The 22047-nt window shown below is 44.1% G+C and overlaps 1 protein-coding gene across 6 annotated transcripts in view; it reads left to right on the forward strand.

Moving 5' to 3' along the window:
• Positions 1-16772, forward strand: part of Fam110b (family with sequence similarity 110 member B) — a 133938-nt gene extending 117166 nt beyond the window's left edge. For all 6 annotated transcript variants that reach the window (XM_052715554.1, XM_052715553.1, XM_052715555.1 and 3 more), the window contains one exon: positions 13957-16772. In XM_052715554.1, the coding sequence (XP_052571514.1) occupies positions 14271-15371 (1101 nt within the window). In that variant the 5' untranslated portion in view covers positions 13957-14270 and the 3' untranslated portion in view covers positions 15372-16772. The remainder of the gene's footprint in view (positions 1-13956) is intronic.
• Positions 16773-22047: the final 5275 nt, after the last annotated feature.

Genomic DNA, 22047 nt, shown 5'->3' on the forward strand with positions numbered 1-22047 from the left:
ACTCAAGCTGGAGAGATTGAGAGGCACTGAACATCAGCTCTGACCTCTTGTCCTGAACAAAGAAAGATACACTTTTCTGTTAAAACACAACAGAAATCCCCCTCTCAACACACAAAAGTCAATCTACAAACTGCAGGTGGAGGGTAATTATCCCAAAACAAACAACAGCCCCTCCCCCATTTCAGGGAGTTGTTTTCTTTTCTTGAATACATAGGAATCCGAAGCATTAAAATTAGGAGACAGATCAAACTGTGTGAATTGGCCTCTGTTTTCAGGTCTAGTGCAAGCTCTTCTGAGTGAGATCTGTAGTTTTTTATTTTAAATATTTATCAGATTACTTTTAATTCGGGCTCTAGAAGTCTAGGTGATCAGGATCCTCTGGAGGCTCAAGTGAGCCTGCACTGCCCTGCACCCACGGTTGTTTCTTTTTCTCTCTGCAGCAGAGTAGGGGCCATAAGGAATCAAAGCAATCTGCACAGAAAATACCATGTAGATTTCCACTCATTTGTCTTGAGGAAATTGAACACACCAGAAAATAGTCTGTACGAAGGGTTCCAGGCTCTACTCTCACCAGCACTGGGTGCTGTGCTGGGGTGCTTTGAGCCAGGCGACTGCTTGGGAGAAGAGTTGAGACCATTGCTCCATAGTAGGGACTAAAGAGATTGCTTGGGTCAAGGGACAGCAGCTAGAGCAACAGAAAGGATTCCCATAGGTTTGGTGGGTTATCAGCCCAAGTTCAAAGAGGGTGAGGTATTGGAGAGGGGAGCAGAATGGGGAAAGGAGGAGCAGAATGGGGGAGGAGGAGAGTGGGGGGAGGAACAGAGTGGAGGAGGGAGGAGCAGAGTGGGGGAGGAGCAGAATGGGGAGGGAGCAGCAGAATGGGGAGGGATGAGCAGAGTGGGGGAGGAGCAGAATGGGGAGGGAGCAGCAGAATGGGGAGGGAGGAGCAGAATGAGGAGGGAGGAGCAGAATGAGGAGGGAGGGGCAGAATGGGGAGGAAGATAGCAGGTGAGGCTATAAAGGGAGAAAGCCTATGGCTTTAGACCTCCTTCCAATACCCTACGCATAGCCTCTCCCAGCCCCTCCAAGGTCATGCTTATGTCCACACATCAAGCTGACTGACATAGCAGCCACCTGTCTGGTACCTGCTGCCTGCATTCCAAGGCTCTCAGAGGCAGAGCTGCAAGGGCCTGGGCAAGCTGAAATGACCTTGATAGTCATTCTGTGCACCTCGCTACTTGAACTGCAAAATAGTACTGTGAGTGGAAATCATGGTGGATGTTCTCTCCGCACCATTCTAAGCCAAAGATTAGTTTATGTAAGATACGTTAGGTGCTAAAAGATGAAAATAATATGCTCTGAAAACTAAGTGTCTGTCATCTTATATGTCTTGTTTTGAAGATATTTTTATCCCACAACTGAGGCAGAATCCTTAGAAATGAAAAAAGAAAATTTTAACTCTTTGTTTCCAAAAGACACTCAAGGCAGGGGATTTGGTGGTCCAATAGCTGCTCTGCAAAAACCCTCTAGGAAATGGAGAATAAATCTAGTGTTCATTGACAAACAAATGCAAAGTAGTCAGTATTGTTTTAGATGAACCCAGTGGTTCTGCCATACAGCCTTCCTCCCATTTGTACTTGGTCTCTGTCTTAAGCACAGTGCAATGTTAATGTTTGCTAAGTTGTGAATGGTTTCTGTGTACTTGTGGGCCAACATACTATGATCCTTTACCAGAAGGACATGTTTCATACATCATTCCAGATTAATAAATATTCCTACCCTCCAAGTTTTCTGTCTCATGTCTTCATTGGGCTCTTAAAATATAAAATGATCCACTTGATATTTATTTTACCCAATATTTACCACTTATTTCATCTTGGTGGGTATTTTAGTGAGCACCTACTATATAGTAAGATGAGGACTTTAATAGACATATATCTGGGTTCCGACATCTGAGTCAAGTTCCTGCCACTGGGGCATAGACGACTTCTATAGTGTTGTCTTCGGACATTTAAAGTTAGGAATACTTGCTTCAGAGATACAGTCCCTCTTAGCCAGTGGTTTAACTTACTGATTTTTGACTGTATGATGATGCAAAAGAGGTTTGCGTGCAGTAGTCTTCAAACGTGGAATGTAGTTTTGATCTCCCAAGGACTAGCAAAGTACCATGCAGTCCTTTCCTATGGTTCTGGGTAACTAGAAGCAAGCCGCAGCTCACAATCAGTCTCGAGGTCATAGTGGGAAGCAGATGGCATGGTGCAGAGCTGTGTCGCTGAGAAAGAAGGCTCAGTGTAGTACATGGACGAATGCAGTTTCCCCATATGGTATTTTCAGTGTTTGATGGGTTTATCGGATGTAATCTATTGTGAGATGAGGAGCATCCATATTAAGGGATGAACTCTAAAGCACCTGAAAGACATCAGTACATTTATAGGATGCCACATGTGTTTGGGAAGAAGTGGTCATTATTAATAGGTAATTTTTAAGATCATTTATACAGAAAGTGCCTGATGTATTCATGAAGGACTAGGTCTCTCCCACTAAAGAAAATGCTGCCTTATTTTGTGCCCTTCAAGTTGAAATGTTTCACGTATTCATATAACACTGATTTTAATATTTATTTCAAAACAAATGTTTATCTTTTGCCCAAAGGCAAAAGGCATTAGAAATTATAACTTTTTTGTAGATGTATTCTGTTTATCTATGTTGCTGCAGAAATCTTTTTTATGTTATGAGCCTTGGGATATAAACTTCTACAGTGAAAGGAAAAAGCAATGATATGCAAATGTAGACATGTAAGGTCAGTGTTGGAGGGAGAACTGGAGAAAATCTGCCAGATCCAAGCAGCTCTCAACCCTGGTCTGGGCTCTCTCTACCACAAAGCAACACTTTTCCCACCTGCCTCTTCAGAAAGCCAAAACAAAGCCTTAGCACAAGCATTCTTCTCCAGTTTCGCCAGCATTTGCCAGGTTGCTGCTGCTGGCAGCTATTCCTGACCCAGGTAATGAGGGCGGCCAGCACACTCTCAGACCCACAATAACTAAGGGACTGGTCTGTCACAGAGGGCAGAGGCCCTGGACTTGAGTCACGCATGGACTCCACAGTGTTAGAGATGAAGGCAGAGAACAGAGCTGGTCTGCAGTGGTGTCATTTTGTGTTTATTTGGTTTAGGATGGCTGTGCTATTGGATGATCATTAGGAATTCGGATAACCTTACTTTTTAGTTAAGTATTTGCCGTTATATTCCCACTGGACGTTTGGCACCAGCTACACACAGCATCATTTCTGTAATCCCAGATAAAAGGCAGAGCTCCTAAGCAGAGGTTGGTATCCTCAGCACCACCTTTCCCTTTCTGAAACTATGGAATGTTGAACCTAAAATGTGACTTTTGTTCGTTTCTGGGTCTCTTTCATTTGTTTGTCTGTTTAAAGAGAAACCTATTACTGTTTTATGATGATTCACTTCCACATGAAAATGAAACATGGGCACAGGTTCTCTAAAGGACCTTGGAGAAGGACAGAAGCATAAAAATCCACCAAGCGCTGAGATCCACCCTGCTCTGTTCCCCCCACCTGCAGGGGGCTGGATTTCATTTATAATGATGGCTCTGTTCTTTGCTTTGGCCCATTTTGCTCACATGACTGTTTGCTTTGAAATTTGAAAACACATATTTTCTTTGGACCTCAAATAAAAAATGGGGGCATGCAAGTGACCCATTAGGCAGAAATTGCATGTGAACCAGTTTGACAAAGTAGTACTAACTCCATCGTGTGAGAGCAATGGAATCATTTTAAGAAAGAAGAAAAAAAATATTGTTAGGTGGTCGTAAAGCTTGAAACAGAATGAAGGTGATTATCAATGCCAAGTTGTAGACATGTGCACAACAGTTAATACAAGCTTGCACTGGCTGAATGGATGGGATGCCCAGTCATCCTGAGCACTTGAACTGTTACTACTGAATTTGAGCAGCAGCCTGTGAGCTGGACCAGTCATGCTTATCATTGTTGCCTGGAGAAACTTAGGGACTGGTGCTTGAGAGACTTGCCCACACTCCCAGAGTAACAAGCAGCCAGGCCAGGCCAACTAGTGAGTGCAGCTGGATTCCAGCCCTCAACCTGCTGTCTGTGAGGAACAGAGCAGGGGCTGCAACCATAGGCAGCTCTCAGAAGCCGAGTGCAAACATCAAGTCAAACAGGTCGGAAAGCCTAGTGTCTTCTGGCTTGATCCCTACAGAGGTAAAATGAAAGATGTATTTTTTTTCCCATGCTCCTCTGAATTCTCCTTTCTCCCACTGAATAGTATCTTAGACAGGACACATGGCCTTTGCATTCCTTGAATAATTCAGAGTCCTCAGCTTAGTTTCAGGCGATTGGTCTTACCTTTACTGTCACAGAGAAAACTCCACCTCATGTCCAGGTAATTCACTTCTGCTTTTCCCAGCTCTACCCTGAATGGTTCCAGAACCTTTGAGGGAAAGGAGATTTGATCAGAATTCTGCCCTCCTCCTACCCCATGAGTTCCTCTCCCTTCATCATTAGGATCACTTCTAACCTCCAGAGCAAGCCCTGTGCAGGTGTGTGATAGGCACAAAAAGGAAAAGAGTGTATAGGGGAAGGTAACATGGTTTCTCTGGACTCTTGCTGCTGGGATCTGGTATCCCTGGCAATGGCACATTTCAGAGGGGGTTCTCTCTGGGAGCTTCTGGTTTCCTGGATGAGACAGCTGGGTCTCTGCAGTAGCTAATAGATGCTCAGCATTTCTTCACTGGGGCTTCTGGCAGGCTCCCTGCAAGCTTCTGAAGGCCATTTTGCACCTCTCCTCTAGAACACAGCAACCTTTCCCCTGGTGCTTATGGAAAGGCAACTTCCTCTTACTGTGTGTTGGTTTTAGAGTCTACACTTTGACCTCCCACATTCTTTTTTTTTTTTTTTTTTTTTTTTGGTTTTTCGAGACAGGGTTTCTCTGTATAGCTTTGTGCCTCTCCTGGAACTCACTTGGTAGCCCAGGCTGGCCTCGAACTCACAGAGATCCACCTGGCTCTGCCTCCCGAGTGTTGGGATTAAAGGCGTGCGCCACCACCGCCCGGCTGACCTCCCACATTCTTGTTGGAAGCTAATTCCTAGGCTTCTGAGCCCCCAAAGGACCTGCCAGGCTCCCTGTGTGGCCCCACTGCTGCACACCCTAGCTCTGGGCAGAGAACTTCAAACTTCTTTTACTGGTCTCCTGAGGCACTCTCTCCAGCCCCGCCCCCAACCCAGGAATCTTGCTTTCTTTGCCTGCCTGATGTCATGGGAGAACTTTGTGGGTAGCAAATTCCCTCCAGGCAGTCTCAGTTCAGAACACCACACAGGCGATGGCACTGAGTTAGTACAGTTGAAATCCCTTGTTTCGGCTGTTTGGTACCAGAAGCCTGTAAGATTTCTGTTGTTTTGAGGGGTGAGGGAATATTTGCCTTAAGGTATTGGGACATTTCAGATTTTTAGACTAAGGATACTCTCCCTATATGTACATTACACATCCAAATAATTTCCCCACACCGAGCAGAACCGTTGGGTAGGTTTTATGGTACATCTTTGTGTCCCTCAGCTTACCATATATGGACCTTTAGAGTAGATACTCCATTCATTGATCCATATTTATAAAAATATTGACAGCTGAGCATTGGCTTCTCTGACATCTACACACTAGCCTCAGCATTTGCTTCCCATCTTCTGGTTGTATAAAATTCATGTTTCAAAAACAGCCCGATGTGAGGGGGTGGCATAAAAATGAAATGTGAGAAGGTGGTTTGCCCATGTTTTGAAAAATAAAATATATAACTAAAGCAAATAAATAGAAATCTAAGGCCCAGGCATTTTTGTGGGGGTATGGTGTGTACGTAGATGTCCATGTGGCTGTATGCACATGTGTGTGTGAGTATGTGTGTGCACGTTTGTGGAAGCTAATCATCTGTTTGACTGGGCCAGCTAACCAAAAAGCTCTAACGACTCTTGTTCCCCTCCAGTGCTGAAGTTGTAGATAGCACCAGTACCTGGCTGTTGGTTTTGTTTTTACCGAAGTTCTACAGATCAACAACCTCATGTCCTATGCTTATGTGGCATCCAGTTTACTGACCGAGCGATCTCCCCAGAGGCACTTGGTTTGGAAGACTGACTATAATCAATATTAATACTAATAGTGATAGTAATAATAAGCTAAAAATGGCTGTCATCTGAGGTGCCAGTGTTACTAGTAAGCATTTGGGATTTCAGAGAGTAATAAAGTGACAGTGGTATTGAAAGAAGGTGATTTTATTGTATGTAAATACAATAGCTTGAAAATAGCTTGAAGCAGATTGCTGATGGTAACACCAAGAGAGAGCTGTTGGAACTATAGATGATGAGGGATTTCACTATAGTAAGAAAGGAGGAAACACATCATTCACTAATGGAACAAACGCAGGTCCTGAAGAGGTTCAAGTTTTGACTTAATTTTTCCACCTGGTTGGGAAAGTTTCCCTTCTGCCTAGTTTATAGTAAGCAAATTCAGTCCTTTTTAATACATACATACCTTTCATTCCTGTTAGCTTTTCCTTTTTTTGTTCTTCGCCTTCATATTTGCATCCTTTTTTCTATACCCCTCACTCCCCTCCACTTCCCCCCACTCCAAGGGCCCTAGGTATTCATTCAGGCATCCCAGGGCAGCCTTGAACTTGCTGTGGAGATAGGCCTAAAGAAGGTTGATCTTCCTTGGTCCTCCTTCCTCCACCTCCCAAATGCTGGAATTACAAGCATGTGTCACCACACCCATCTTAAATTTGCATTCCTTAAAAGTTACTGCCACAGGATAAAAGCACATTTGTACTAGGAAGGGAAAGAAAAAGGAAGATGTGAAAACGTGGCTAATTTTATTCATTTAAATGAATAAATGCTTTTCACAAGGGATGGCACTGTCTCCTTAAACCCCCACATAGGAGGCTTGATTTCTTAGTTCCTTTCATTATAATTGTGATAACCACAATACTGTTAACTGTGACATGCGTACAGGGACAAGTTGGTCATAAACCTGTTCGGGGAGGAGAGCAAATGTGTGAACAAATGTAGTTGGTTCAGAGGCTTCCAGGATGGTGTCTGACAAGCCTGGTGGACAGAGAAAGAGGGTAGAGAGGGTTAAAATCCAGTGTGTGTTTCTTAGAAATCAGCCTGGAATCCCACAGCCTGTTCCATCTGCCTTGAGGTTCCTTCTAGTGTGCATCATAAACACCTTTGAACACTACCGTCTTCTCATCCTAGATCTCACTGTAACAGAAGGCTCATGTGTACTCATGAGCCTATCAAAAACCCAGATATCTAGTCATCTAGCCATCCATCTGTCTTATCCATCCATCCATCCATCCATCCATCCATCCATCTGTCTATCCATTCCCCCTCCCTCGCTCCATTTCCTCCCCTCTCTAGGTTTCCATAAGGAAACTGCTTTGGGATGCCCCTCACATACCAAAATCTATGGATGCTCAAGTCCCTTCTGTAAGATAGAAGAATTACTTGCATAGATTTTACACTGATCGTCCTGGCAGGCGTGCCTAGCTTGACTTTGTGGCACAATGTTATTGTCTACAAGTTACACAAATATCACAAACATACATGTTTTAAGTAAATTGTATTGGGCTGTATAAATAGCTACTCTGGGGTACATGCAGCCTGCTAGTCACAGGTTGGCATACTTAAATCATTCCTAGATTATACATACTACCTCTGTACATTTGGAATCTCACATGTCCCACACAGGATCGGGTTGTATATGTGTGTTCCTCAACTAATGATGCTATTTGGGGAAGCTCTAGGACCTTTAAGAGGTGAGGCCTGACCAGCAGAAGTAGAGCACTACAGACAGGCCTTTGAAGATTGTTCCCATTCCCTGGTCTAGCATCTTTTCCGCTTCGTGATCTGTTGCCATGTGAACAACCTCTGTCATGTGCTTGTGTTATCACAAATTGGGCTGTTCTACGTTGCTTACCCCTCAATGATGGGCTGAAACCCTCAGGGCCTGTGAGGCAAAACCAAAAACCCTTTTCTCCCTTCATTTCTTTCTGTCAAGTGTTTTGTCACAGTAATAGAAAAGTAATACAGACAAATTATGTGTAAATTGTTACATTGTATCCTTTGGGGGGGTGGTAACAGAAAAGCAGGTCTGAACATTTTGTTCACAGCCTTAGTAGAATCAACTGCATGGGACAGGAGACAGAAGACTGCTTTACCTCACCACCACTGCTTCAGCAGAGTGCTCAGCATGGAAAACATTCCAGGTGTAGTTTGGGGAACTTAGTGAAAGTTAAGGTGGATGTTTTCCATCTACAAATGGCTGAATCTCTGGATATAGAATCAACAGATATGGAGAGCTAGCTGGTTTATTATCCCCATTTTCCAGATGGGAAGGCTGAAACACAGAAAAATGAAGGCCACTCAGCTATTACTAAACATTCCAGCCAGTGCCACATTGGAAATTCTCAGAGCCCCTCAGCCATGCTTCCTCCCCGACAGCTCTGTGTCTTCTGCAGTTGTATTTGATAAATTCTCAACCTGCCCCCATACTGGCCAGGGCATTAAAAAAACAAACAAACAAACGTGACCGTGTTATGATGGCTTCACGTCTCTTCAGTGCCCTCTCATTACTATCTATAAAGCCTAATGCCCCTCCATCCCTCCTCCCAGAAGTCCTTTACCTGTGTCCCCCGTCACTCTCATTGGCTATCAGTGTCGTTCAGGCTTCTTGAATGTGCTGTGAGCTCAGTTTGTTATTGCCCTGATAACATTTCCACCACATTACTTAATTAATCTTCATTAGATGGGTCTGAATCTTCCTACATTGTGCTTTTCTGCGTGACATCTTACACATAACTGCTCAGTCAACAGGAATCATTTGGTTGAACCCAGTGCATACTTCAGTGAGTACTCACACATTGAGTGCATTCCTTACATTGGAAAAGAATTCAGAAGGTCACACTGTCACACAAAATTGATATGACTGTGTTTTTAAATGAGGACATTCCAGGATATAGATATAGGGAGTGCCCCCCTAGTCATGTTGGAATTTTAAGTTTAAAGTCAAAATTTAAAGAAAGAAGTTGGGGGAAAAGAAACTTTGCCAGAACCACCATGCAAAATAAAGGCAGAGATGCCAGATGCAGTCACACATGCACTGGACAGTGTGGGGATCAGACCCGGAAGAGCCTGACAGTATCAGATCTACAATCTTCAATTCAGAGGCCCAGCAGCTGCTTTTGCCACATACTTCCTTGAATGAACAGCACATTTCCAGCTCACTAGCGCAACACGTTTGTTTGCTTCTATACATAGACAAATCAAGACTGAGCTGTTGGGCAGATTTTGAGTGCAGTAGCCAGGCATGCTCTTCAAAGCACTGCCCCCACCCCCTGCCGTAGCACCCAGGAGGAATGACCCACTTTCACACTTGGAAATCTCTGTGGGTGTGTTCAGTTCCCACAGGCTGTGCTCTAACTCTGGTGGCTTTCTTCCTACTTACAATTTAGAGGGTATTTCTCTTTTATTTACTAGATGTACCAAATAAACGAGAAGAAACCACTGAGCTGAGCAGACTTGGCTTACAGTGCTTCACGAGACAGAATCGTATCCAGAATTCTGGATTTGTTCCTAAGCAACAGAGAGCCATGTTCCTGGCCAGCCCTGAACTGGGGCTCCTTGTTCAGACCAGGCACTCTCACCTCAGTATCCTGGGAACAGAGGCATGCCTTGCCTGGTTTACAGGAATGTTGACTTTAGTATGTCTTCAGATGAACCATGTGCCTAGAGGGTATTTTCTGGCCTTAACCCCTCCAGGTTGTAAATGTTCCCTGATACTTCTCATGGGCTAAGGGTCCAGGGCTGTACCTAATTAACCCTGTGAGTTGCTGCCAAGGGGGAACTTAGAAGGATTCAAAACACTTGCTTTAAAACCTGAGGTAGCTTGCCCATTTCCTGTGATGGAGGAATTTGCGTTCTGTAATATATATATATATGAAACCCAATGTGGGCCTCTTCTGCTTCCTCCTTGCTACTCCAAGGCAATAGCATCTCTTGAATCAGACTTGGCATTCTCATGCATTATTGTTGAGACTAGTACGGAGCCAGCAACCAGAAATCTCATTCCTTCTCATCATCAATGTCCTCCAGCACAGTGGCAACAAGAGGCCTCCCACCCTAACCAGAACTCCATGATACATCATGACCCACTCCACCCACAATAGCTTTGGAGCTCACTTTTTTGCTGTGTAGCTCGACCATGTTTCTCTATCCTGGACTTTTCCCCCTCCAGGTGGCCCAAAGCTTATTCCCTGAGGTACAATGCAGACAACGTGATGTTAAGTGGAAGTGTTTCCCTTTGTCAGGTTTGTGTTCTGCACTCTCAGCAGTATGCCAGAAGGCTGAGAGTATGCAACCTTGGGAGGTGCAGCCAGTTAAGATAAAGGGTGTGCTTTTGCATGCACACGCCTGGGATTCAGTCCCCACCACCACAGGAGGGAAACAAAGCAAGACTATATAGTTACTTTTATTTATGGAACATTATGAGACTGAGATCAAATTTTCCTTTCCCTGAAAAAACAAAGTCCCCTGCTCTCAGCCCAGCAGTTGGCCTCACTGCTGTGATTAATCCCTAGTCACACTAGAGACCATGTGCCAGATGTCAGGGTCTTGTGCATCACTGTGTTCCCTGAAGGACTCTATGGTTACTCTGTCCATGACACTGAGATGTGGATCCAGGGTACCTGCTGTGTCGTCTCCAATTGGCTGGTCTACACTTCAAAGTTCAGAGTATCTCTCCAGGCCTGTACAGCTGTGTCCCTGAACAGCAGCTCCCATGTAAGGTAGTGGAGCAGATGCTAAGGATTTAGTAGGAGCAACGTACACCAGCACATTACTTCCAGCTGTTGGTTAGCAGATATCAAGTATGCCTATTGCTATCGTAGAGTACCAACATTTCTGTAGCTTTTCTCTTGCCTGGAGTCTTCTCACAAGACCTTTTGATTGTTTTGGTTTTCTCCCATTACTATTTAAAAATTCTTACAGAAAGATGGAAATGTCCAAGAAGAAAGGGAAGAGATGGAAATGGAAAGAAAATGAAATATGAAGTGGTTTCCAGTTATCACTTTTTAACATAATCCTTTCTTTCATGTTGACTTTGTAAATGTCTAGCAATTTCTAGGAAGGCTGAGGAGCCTTCCCAAGGGTGCCAGTCTCAGGAGAGAAGAAAGTAATAGGAAAAGAAGAGAGGTTTTTTTTTTTGTTGTTGTTGTTGTTGTTATTGTTGCTGTTTTTTCTACGAAGGCTCCTAGAAGATTCATTGGTTGGTATTTCCCAGTTTTTGTGAATTCAGAGCAATGATGTTTATTTGGAGTTTCAGAGGAGAGTAATGCCTGCTTTCCCAGGTAGTCTGGCAGACAGGAAAGCCAGGCCATCATGATAACATTTTGTACCTTTGATTATAATAAAGTGAAACTGGAAGAGATAGAAGCAAAGAAAAGCATAGGCTAGCAGGAATGTTAGCGCCAGTGGGTGTTACCTGATCACCTCATCGCTTACTCAGAGAAAAATGTCCTTAAGAAGAGTAAAAGCAGGAGGCATAGAAAGGTTAATGCAGTCACCAATGTTCTACTATACCATTTTGAAATTGAAAATGAGTCCCTCCCTGCCTTTGTTCCTTAAGCCACATGGTTTTAGAGCAGGAATGGATTATAGCAATGTATCCAGCTAACTCATGCCCATGAAAGGGCACTCAGCTGCTGCCCTCTGATCCGTCTTTGGGTGCCTTAGAAGGGTTACTTTGATCCTTAGGCATAGATCTCAGGCCCACTCTTCACTCTTGCCTAATGTTCTGGCATTTTCCCCTACATAGAGGCATCTTGAAAGTTTTAAAGGGAATCAGTGGTGATGGCACTAAAGAGAAGACTCCTTTCTTGTTCATCACACCCTGTCATAGGTGACAGGAGGAAGGCCTGAGGAAAATATTTGATCATAGGTTTACATTATACTAGAGCCTTTGGATTGCAAAGTCCGAGCCAAGGTGAACTGTGTGTTTTTATGCTTAGGATTAAGCTGAAGAAGTGGGTCCTCATGGTAACAGACAGAAGTCCAGCATGCCTCTCTTAAGTTAGACTCCTTCCTCCTGGCTGTGAGCACCCCTTTCTGAAATGAGGTCTTAAACCTATAGTCAAGCAAGGTAGACAGGGAATTTGATTATGGCCCATTCTTGCTCAGAAAGATCTCTTAGAGGAGTCGGATTTTTGAGATTTAGTGACTCCTTCAGGGTTGTGAGTTCTATTGCCGGCTCTTGCGGGGAGAGGTCTGGCTTCTTTGACTAAGCAGTAAAAGTTAAGAGAGAAGACAGTCACAGAGAAGACCCACAGTGACAGCCTACTCAGGCTGTCTGGGGCCACCCTTCTCTCCCACGTCCTACATTGATCAAGGTTGCCTTCCCACCCAGTCTTGCTGATTGTTATGCAGTCCACTCAGTGGAGGAGTCAGATGCTGGCTTTTTTCCAAAACAGCCCATGCCCTGCCCAGTGAGATAGACCCTAAGTAGTAGGTTAGTCAACAGAGAGACTCAAGGAATCTGGGCTCCTGCAGGCAATTGCATTCAAAGAATCTCATTTAATTTTCATGGGAGGAGGTTAGCTACTGTGTATTGTTTTGTTTTTTAACCAAATTGAGGCATCAAAATAGAACTGCACAATTAAAGAAAATCATTATGTAGTCATCGCCTTGGGGTTTCTCAAATATTGCATAGGAACACATTTTTATTAGAACAAATCCCTTTGCAGGTTACCAAAATTGGTTCCAATAAAATAGGATGGATTTTATTTAGAGATGAAGTGTTTGAGAAGATTATCAAGAGAAATACCAGTTATTTCCTTCCTATCATCAGTTTCTCACATGAGAGAAAAACCCTCAGTGACATCACTGTGTAGATTGTGCACATCTGTAACTCGGCATGTTAGTTAGATGTACTGCACTCTTAATATTCCTAATTGTAATGGGAATGCTGATGAGGTCATTCTCTGGCTGTTTTGGAATGCTGATGGTTGGTAAGTAGGCTCTCCTACTAGCAAGAGGAAACAAGATGTTTCACACTTGTCAAGTATGAGAAATTATGGAGCATTTCATAATTAACCTATCCACTCCAGTGGTTCCCCTCCAAGTATTTCCATAATAGTTATTTTTAACTCAAAAAATAAGTAAATTTTAATGAAATAAACTTCACATGCATTATTAGTTTCCAGGACAGTGCTTTAAACATACTGCTTGCTGAAAGTAAGGAGACTGAAACAGGTTGTATTTCTTACCAGCGTTTTGTTTGTTTGTTTCTTTCTTTCTTGCCATTACCATTTCTCACCACCTTTCCAGTTTTTGAATCGCTAAAGAAATGATAGTTTCGAGTTTTACTGACAGATTGGTCATAAGCAGTCACAAGTTTTACTTCACTGCAAAAGGGACGCAGCAACGCAAATCGCCCACGTTGCCGCTAAAGCAGATGGAGGTCTTAGGAAGCCCCTAGCATTTAACGAGCTACAGAACGGAACAGGGCTTGGCTGAACCCTCCGTTCCCCATTCACGAGTATTTCCTGGGTCTCACTCTAAGTGATGCCAGCCAGACGTGTTCAGGAGGCGGTTCTCACCAATGGGGAGGCAGCTGGAAGAGTTCCGTGGGAAGCCTCAGCCCCTTTCTTTCTGGCAAATGCCCACATTTGGCTGCTGCGGGAGGCGGCGCAGGCTCCAGGAGAGGTCCCGGTTGCCCTCCTTGCGCGGTTAACCGGGAATTGCCAGGGCTAGCTTCACTGACCTTGGGGGGCTCTCGACGGGTGGGGGTGCCACGGAGGTGGGATCACTACGGGGTTCCTCTGTTGCTAGAGCCGTGATGTCACCCGCCCCTCCTAACCCGCGGTTGGTTGTTTTGTGTTTCAGCTCTGCTGCAGTTGAGCACAAAGACCTGAAGGAGACTCCCACAGCCTTCAGGGAGAAGAAAGGAGGCAGCCAAGCCGATTAAAAGGAACTTGTGGCTTGTGGCCTTTTTGTGCAGGGGCTGCCTGGAAGGGAAGAAAAGTGCGCTGAAGCCACGGCGGCGGTTAATGAGCTGTGAGATGAGGAGCAGCTGCGGCTGACACAGCTTCCAGGATCCTTCGTGTGCCCTTTGTGCTTCATGTACATGTGTCTGTTCAGGCCGGCCAGAGGCGCCCAGAAGAGCATCCACCACGGCTGCCGGGGAAAGACCGCCCACCATGCCCACGGAGACGCTACAGACAGGTAGCATGGTGAAGCCGGTCAGCCCCGCGGGCACCTTCACGTCGGCGGTGCCCCTTCGCATCCTGAACAAAGGACCCGACTACTTCCGCAGGCAGGCCGAGCCCAACCCCAAGAGACTCAGTGCAGTGGAGCGGCTGGAGGCTGACAAGGCCAAGTACGTCAAGAGCCAGGAGGTAATCAACGCCAAGCAGGAACCTGTGAAGCCGGCTGTGCTGGCCAAGCCCCCGGTGTGCCCAGGAGCCAAGCGCGCACTGGGCAGCCCCACTCTCAAGGTGTTTGGCAACCATGCCAAGACCGAGAGCGGTGTGCAACGCGAGACCCTCAAACTCGAGATCCTCAAGAACATCATCAATAGCTCCGAGGGCTCCAGCTCTGGCTCTGGCCACAAGCACAGCTCCCGAAACTGGCCTCCTCATAGGGATGCCACTGACCTGCACCGACACTCCTTTGCTGAGTCGCTAAAGGTGTACCCTACGCCTGGGCGAGGCAGCCCACAGGAGAGCAGCTCCCATGTGAGCAGGAGACTGCAGGAGCAGTCCCCAGAGTCTTTCCTGCACGTCTCACACAGCTCCTCGGACATCCGCAAAGTGACCAGCGTGAAGCCCCTTAAAGCCATCCCCTGCAGCAGTTCTGCCCCTCCCCTGCCTCCCAAGCCCAAGGTAGCTGCCATGAAGTCCCCCGAGGCTGACCAAGTGGAACCAGCCTGTGGGGTCAGCCGGAGACCTTCCCTTCAGCGGTCGAAGTCAGACTTGAGTGACAGGTATTTCCGAGTAGATGCAGATGTGGAGAGGTTCTTCAACTACTGCGGACTCGACCCGGAAGAGCTGGAAAACCTTGGCATGGAGAACTTTGCAAGGGCTAATTCTGACATCATATCCCTCAACTTCCGCAGCGCAAGCATGATCAGCTCAGACTGTGACCAGTCTCAGGACAGTAACAGTGACCTTAGAAATGATGACAGTGCCAATGACCGGGTGCCATATGGCATTTCTGCCATCGAAAGAAATGCAAGGATCATCAAGTGGCTATATAGCATCAAACAAGCTAGAGAGTCACAGAAGGTGTCCCATGTGTAAGAGGCACCGTGGTGCAAAGGAGGGAGGGTGGGTCTGTCTGTGCACACACAGTTGTGAAGGTTGTGAGGTCTCCTTGAAGTGTCGTGAGCTTCTCCACTCTTTGTGTTGCTTGTTGTGCAATGTCCTCAAGTTGCATGCCTGTCAACATGGCAACTGGCCTGGCTTCCTTCTCACATCTCTGCAGAGTCTTGCTGAACACTCATCTGCCAAAAGTTTCCAGCCAGAATCTGACTGACTAGGGCTTTGCTCTTAAGCAAAACTGTTTACAGGGGGAAAAAAAAGTTTTCAATTTCTTCAATATTTATGTGGTTCTTGTGTTTTTATACCCCGCATTATTGTGTCTTAATTAAAAATTTTATCAACTGGCTTTTAAGTTGAACACAGAATCTTTTTGAAATAAAAAGCCACTTTGCCTACATGGGAGATCATAACACTGGGGAAATGTGTGGAACTGGTTACCAGAGAATGACTGACAGAACACAGAACCAGGCTAGAGTTTGTTTTTGTGGAATCAGGTGGTGGGCCTTGTCCTTGTGGTTCACAGGTTGCCATTCTCTTGCCACGTAGTGGAGCATTATGGGGCAACAGTGCTGTCTTGTGTCCAATTCAATGTATATGTGGGTGGTATTTTTGTAGTACTGACCCAGGAAAGACAATCTGATAAAACCCAGGATGAACAAATGTCAGAGGTTCAATATTGGGAGGAGGATGGGGAGACTGTTGATGCTGTTAAACTGGGATAATTCAGAAATATCTAGTATTAATCTGACAGGAAGACCCACCCCAAAGCTGATTAAAACTGATACTGAATGCTTTTTCAAAAAGTTATTTTGTGGGATTTTTGTTGTTGTTGTTGTTGTTCTGGTTTTGGCCAAGAACTACTAACAGGTGTTGTTTCTCTTGCTCTCTTTGTAGCTGTTCTGTTGGGGGCGGGTCAGTTGGGCCTCTGTAGGTTTGCACTGAGGACCTGAAGGGAAGTGAGATTTCCATCCATCAGTGCAGTCCTCCATTCCACAGTGCGTCTGTTTGGGAAGCAGAGTCACATCTCAGCAGTATGGTTCTGTTACCTTGCTTAGATTCTGTCAGGCTGTGGGGATTTGTTACAGCTCTAGAGAACTGGAGAGACACTGTGGCTGCCCACCTTGTTGTCTCTTGTTGCCTCTCCCCCAGTAACCTGCCCTCCTGGTGATTTCAGGAGCTATGAGACAGCTGCCGAAGCACTGGCAGTGGAAGCAGAGGGCACCAGGCAGTGCCCACAGGTTCTCAGCAGAACCACCTCAGTCTCCATCGGCTACTAGGAGCCTTTAAATGGTGTGAATGCTGTAAGACTTTGTACATACTTCAGTTGTTCTGGAACCGAAGAAGAAAAGATATGCTAATAAATAGCTCTGATGTAGGTTCTACCTGTGGTGATTTCTCTTTGTCCTTTACTTTTTTCTTCATGAAAAGCTAACTTTGCACTTTGAGCCAGAAGCACATTTTTATAGCCTTCAAGAAACATTATTTCATCAAATTGTTCTCACCCTGTCTCAATGATTCTGAGCAGCACTATTCTTCATTGTAGTTGCTTCAGTGGGTGTTGGCTAAAATAGTTACTGCAAGGTCCCTAAGATACACTGTCTCTTCACTTAGTTCACACTTCCTTTATTTTTGCCTTTCCTTAATCATCAGGATGTTTTACATTTTCCAGAAGACTCTTCAGTTGAAATATTTGTGTTCTCAACTGCAGAGGCGTGTCTTTGAAATGACTACCCCTGTTCTCAATGGTGATAGCACTCTCTCTGGCCTTGTATTTGCCCACTTTCTCATCTTTCAAGGTGGCAGACAGTGGCCCACCATGGTCATCGGCCTCTGCCTCAAAGGCTTAGACTGCTACTGCTGTATAAAAGAAGCACTCCTCCTTAGGGGCTGTGTTTTTGCTTTCTCCTGTTACTTGAACACTAAGTATTCAATGAGTCTTTATTGAATCAAGTTATTTGAAGAAAATTTTTTCTAAGGTTAAGGTTATACTTAATATGCAAATTTAAGGAAGCATTATAAAAATGTAATTTTTAAAAACAAAAATGACTGTCAAACTCTTTTATTGATAAATACTTTTCTCCTGAAAGGCAAATTTGGTTCTTTGACTCTTCTGACTGGTCTTGAATTCTTCCTGCTTCTCTCATTGATGTTCCCTGAAACTAGAACTGCTTTTCCAAAGAAGCATTTGGGAATGCAGCTGGGAATGGTGATGATACATATTCAAATTAATAGAATAAGAAAATTTCTAAGCGAACAAAAAAGGTTTGTTTCCTTACTACTTATATTGAAATGCGGCTTTTTAAGACATAAATGCCTTTGCATTTACATATCCATTTGGGGAGCTATTAAAATACTGGAAATAAATGTTATTTTCCTAAGGAAGCCATCCTTGGGGAAATGAGCATTTCCTGGCCAAGTGCATATCACTGCTTATGTTACCTTAGTTGTAGATTGTGCTTGCAACCTTTAGTACCTACCTATCCCTAAGGATCGGTCCAGTCTCCTGGCCTCATTTTATAATGGACATTGTGAGGCTTTCTGCTTCTATGAAACAGGAGCTGTTTCAGCTACAGAGAGAAACCCTATCTAGAACAACCAAAAAAAAAAAAAAAAAAAAAAAGACTGTTTCAAATGCTTAATGTGAAATTCCAAGAGAGACATTTCCTAATTGTGAAGTACTCTACAAAGTATGCTTTCTTCCAGCTCCTGGAAGTTTTATGCAGGTGTGCATTCATGAATATAAGGTGATTGCCTTGAGTGGTCCTGGAAACTAACTGATTTTTCTGAAAACCACCACATCTTATAAACAGTTCTGAAATATCCATCACTGTGCTGTTGCCTTAGTTCAGGCTTTCACCATCTCACCTGAAGTCCTATTCTAAAACTTTCTAAATGGGGGTCTCCCCTCAGCCAGCTCCACTCATCACACTGTCACACCTCTGTAAAGCAAACACCCTCACGATATATAGTTAAATGGACTGGATTGTTGAGAGGATAAACCCCAACTTCTTAACACAGAGAGAATGCTGGACATCTCCTCAGACTTCAGACACATCCAGGCCTCCAGGCTCCTACAAAGGACAAGCTAGTTGTCATTAGGCACGTTTTCTGCTGCCCTTAGGATAAGTGGTATAATAAATTGCCCCAGAACTCAGCAATTTAAAACAGTAAGCACTAATTACCTCAGTGTCTGTGCATCAAGAACCCTGGACTGGTTTAGCCAAATGGTTCCTGACAGGATACTTCATGAAGCTGCTGACAAGATGGTGGCTGAAACAGAACCAGGATTCACAGGCTAGAGGGCCATCCTCTAGTACAGCTTCTGTGGCAAGCAGCCTGGACTCCACAAGAAAATTCTCCCCTGCATTAGTTGAAGTTCTCCAGAGGAACAGAACATATGGAATGAATGAATATACATATGGATATATACATATTTATACATGTCATATATGTATGTGTATACATACATATATAATACATATAATAATTCCCATATATATGGGGAATATTAGAATGGCTCACAGGCCGTGGTCCAGGTTGTATAACAATGGCTGTCTACCAACACAAAGTCCAAAAATCCAGTAGTTGTTCAGTTCACAAGGCTGGTTGTCTCTGCCACTCTTCATTATATGTTGGAATCTCAAAGAAATAGGCTCTAATGCCAGTGAAAGAATGGGCTTGCTAGTGAAATTGAGCAGGCAAAGAGAGAGAACAAGTTTCTTTCTTCCATGTCTTTTATTACATAGACTACCAGCAAAAGGTGTGTCCCAGATTAAAGGTGGATCATCCCCCCTTAAAAAATCTGAATTAAAGGTTTTTCCTAATTCAAAGATCCAGATTAGAAGTGGGATCTCCCCACTTCCAATGATTTAATTAAGAAAAAAAAAATCCCTTACACGTATCCCCAGCCATTTGGGTTTTAGTTAATTCCAGATGTAGCCAAGTTGACAATCAAGAATAGCCATCACATCTCCCTAGGGTTGCCTGGGAGTCTTCAATGGGGTATCTGGCTTCTGCAATGAGGATGACTAAAGAGTGGGTCAAGGAGATGGACCTGTCCTGAGTCTCACACCTCTGCCACAGCCAGGGCGGAGAGGATGAGGATCACACACAGCCCACATGGGGAGGAAAGTGAGGTGTGTGTTTTATGGATGGAGAATTGGGTTTTTTATTTAATTTTATTTTGTTTCAGTTGGGTGGTGCTGGGACTTGAACGCATAATTTTGAACATGCTAAACTAAAGCTCTACCACTGAGCTGTGTCCCTTACAGGGTCCCATGCTAATAAGAATGCCAAATAACTTGTGGCCATAACTTTAAACTGTGTGCTGCTGAGGCTCAGTACTTGGTCATTTTGTGAGAGATGGTCCCTTTCCCCTTAGTCTCCAAGATACTTGCTCTTTCAAGACAACACTACATTCAGTAACATTTTGTTAAGCTCTAGGCAATCACCCTACCAGCTTGTGATTTTTGTCATGACCACAAACCCAGCCTGTGCAAGCATAAATGATGTATACCTTCCTGATAACTATATTCCTTATGAAAAAGGAAAATAAACTGTCCTAATAAACACAGAGATCTTGGATGACAGCCCTAGGTTTTATAGTGAATAACACAGCAGCCTAGAGAATATAATAGATGCTTAATATGTGTTTACTGGTAGAGGTGGGGTTTTTTGGGTAGCAGCAGTGGTGGGGGTGTGTTTCTTAGTTTGAGGATCCTTTATCAAAAATGCTTTGGTATCAGGGTTTTTAGAATTTTTGAGCTTTTTAGATTTGGGGATATTTGCATAGACTTTACTAGTTGAAGATCATATTGTAAAAACCTGAAACCTTAAATACCCCCAAATAGGAAACTTTGAGCATCAAGTTGGCCTCAAATTTCAAAGCATTTCTGATTTTGAATTAGTTATATTCCCATTGCAACATGTTTAACCTCTGGCCTGAATGATAAATCCCAGGGAGCCCCAAGTGGTAGTTTTACCCCTACTTTAGAGGTGAAAAACTTCAGCCCCATGGAGATTAAGGCCCTTAGCAAAATCCCATGGGAAGCAAGTGCTGGAATGAACTTGAACTCAACACTGCAATCCCAGCTCCATGTGTCTTTGAGCACTGTTCAATATGAGGGAAGACAGAGCAAGAGTTTTGTAGCAAACAGCAGGGACCTTCAGCCCATTTGACCATTGAATCTGCTGCCAGAGTATGTAAACATATTAAACATGTCTCAAATTTCAGCAATTCCATCCTCACCTAAACGGGAGCCCATAAATTCAGAAAAAGACTTCAGCTGCTCCAGTGTGAGTAGCATACAAGCCACTGGGTTCAGAGAGACAAGGCCATTGGAAAATCATTCTTCCTTGCCATATTTTTAAGTGGCATCCTGTCTTTTTTGGATCAAGGCTGTTTGGAAGGCTAAACAGCAGAGACAAATAGTCACAAATTTACAGTCAGGAAACACATTTGGACTCTTTGAGAAACCATAACCTTGAGGGTGTTACATTGAGAAATGATTAAAGAGGTCAAGGATGTCCCAGTTAAAGCTGAATGGAGTGTAAAGAGAACTAATCTCATCACCATTTTGAAAGGTCAAACCTAACTCATCCACTTGTCACCTCAGGAAATGACTGAGGTCTGTCGTTGCTGCAGGGTTGCCTGGACACACACTCACTGTACGGACCCCCATCTTGTGGTGCATTTGTGCCTCTGCCTAAGATGACTTCATAAGGATTTGCTCCATTGCTTTATCCAAAACCCTGCAGAAAAGAATGCCAGGGGGAGATGGGATCAGTTAGTCTTTTTGTCAGCTTGCTCCACTATCTGAGAACCATCCTCTTAACAGGTGACCTCCATTCCCTCACCGGGGAAAAGGGCGGGGTCATCTGATGCCTGTGTTTCTTGACAGTACGAGGTTTGAAGCATTAAAACACATAAAAAGAACGGGAAAATTCTGGTTTTATACTATGTTGGTGACTAGGGAACAGATGAGGCCCAATGGGAGTCATACTCTGCAATGAGTGGCACTATCTGCACTAACTCTCATCGAGTGTTGGTTGAAAAAGGAAAGGAGGTCTATCAAAGGAGTATTCTTGAATGGAAGGGGCCTCCAAAATGACTCATTAGCTGTTCTGAGTGACAGAAGCTGACAGACGGATGCAGCCAGGCACACACTATGTCACAGTGCTTTGGGGATGAAAATGAGTCTTTCACTAGATGAACACTCCATTCATCTCACAGTTGTGAAATAACTATCAGTGTCTTGAATGCTGTGCTAGGATAAACCCTCAGTCACATTATCTCATTCTCAAGAACTTTAGGATTAAATAAGAATCCACCTTGCTGACAGAGTATCTGAGAATTAAGCTTTTTCTCAAAAGCACACATTCAATAACTCGCAAAAGGAAAACAAACCAAAGTTAATAAAAACATCCTAAGACTCATTTGTATGTATGAAAATGAATCTTGGGGTCTAGTCTGGCAGAAGCCAGTTTTGATCCTCGACAGTTAAGTTGCATTGCAGAATTTTCTCAGACACTAAAAGTTGTTGTGTGTACTGATTTGTGATGCTTTGTTATAATGAGTGGTTTACAAAAAAATAATTGTGTTCAATCACATCAAGACTACAGCTTCAGGGTGTTTCTGGGAATGACATGGGTGATC

Source organism: Peromyscus californicus, unplaced genomic scaffold (genome assembly GCF_007827085.1).
Source record: "Peromyscus californicus insignis strain IS unplaced genomic scaffold, ASM782708v3 Scaffold_5__1_contigs__length_169319896, whole genome shotgun sequence".
Classification (NCBI taxonomy): Eukaryota; Metazoa; Chordata; class Mammalia; order Rodentia; family Cricetidae; genus Peromyscus; species Peromyscus californicus.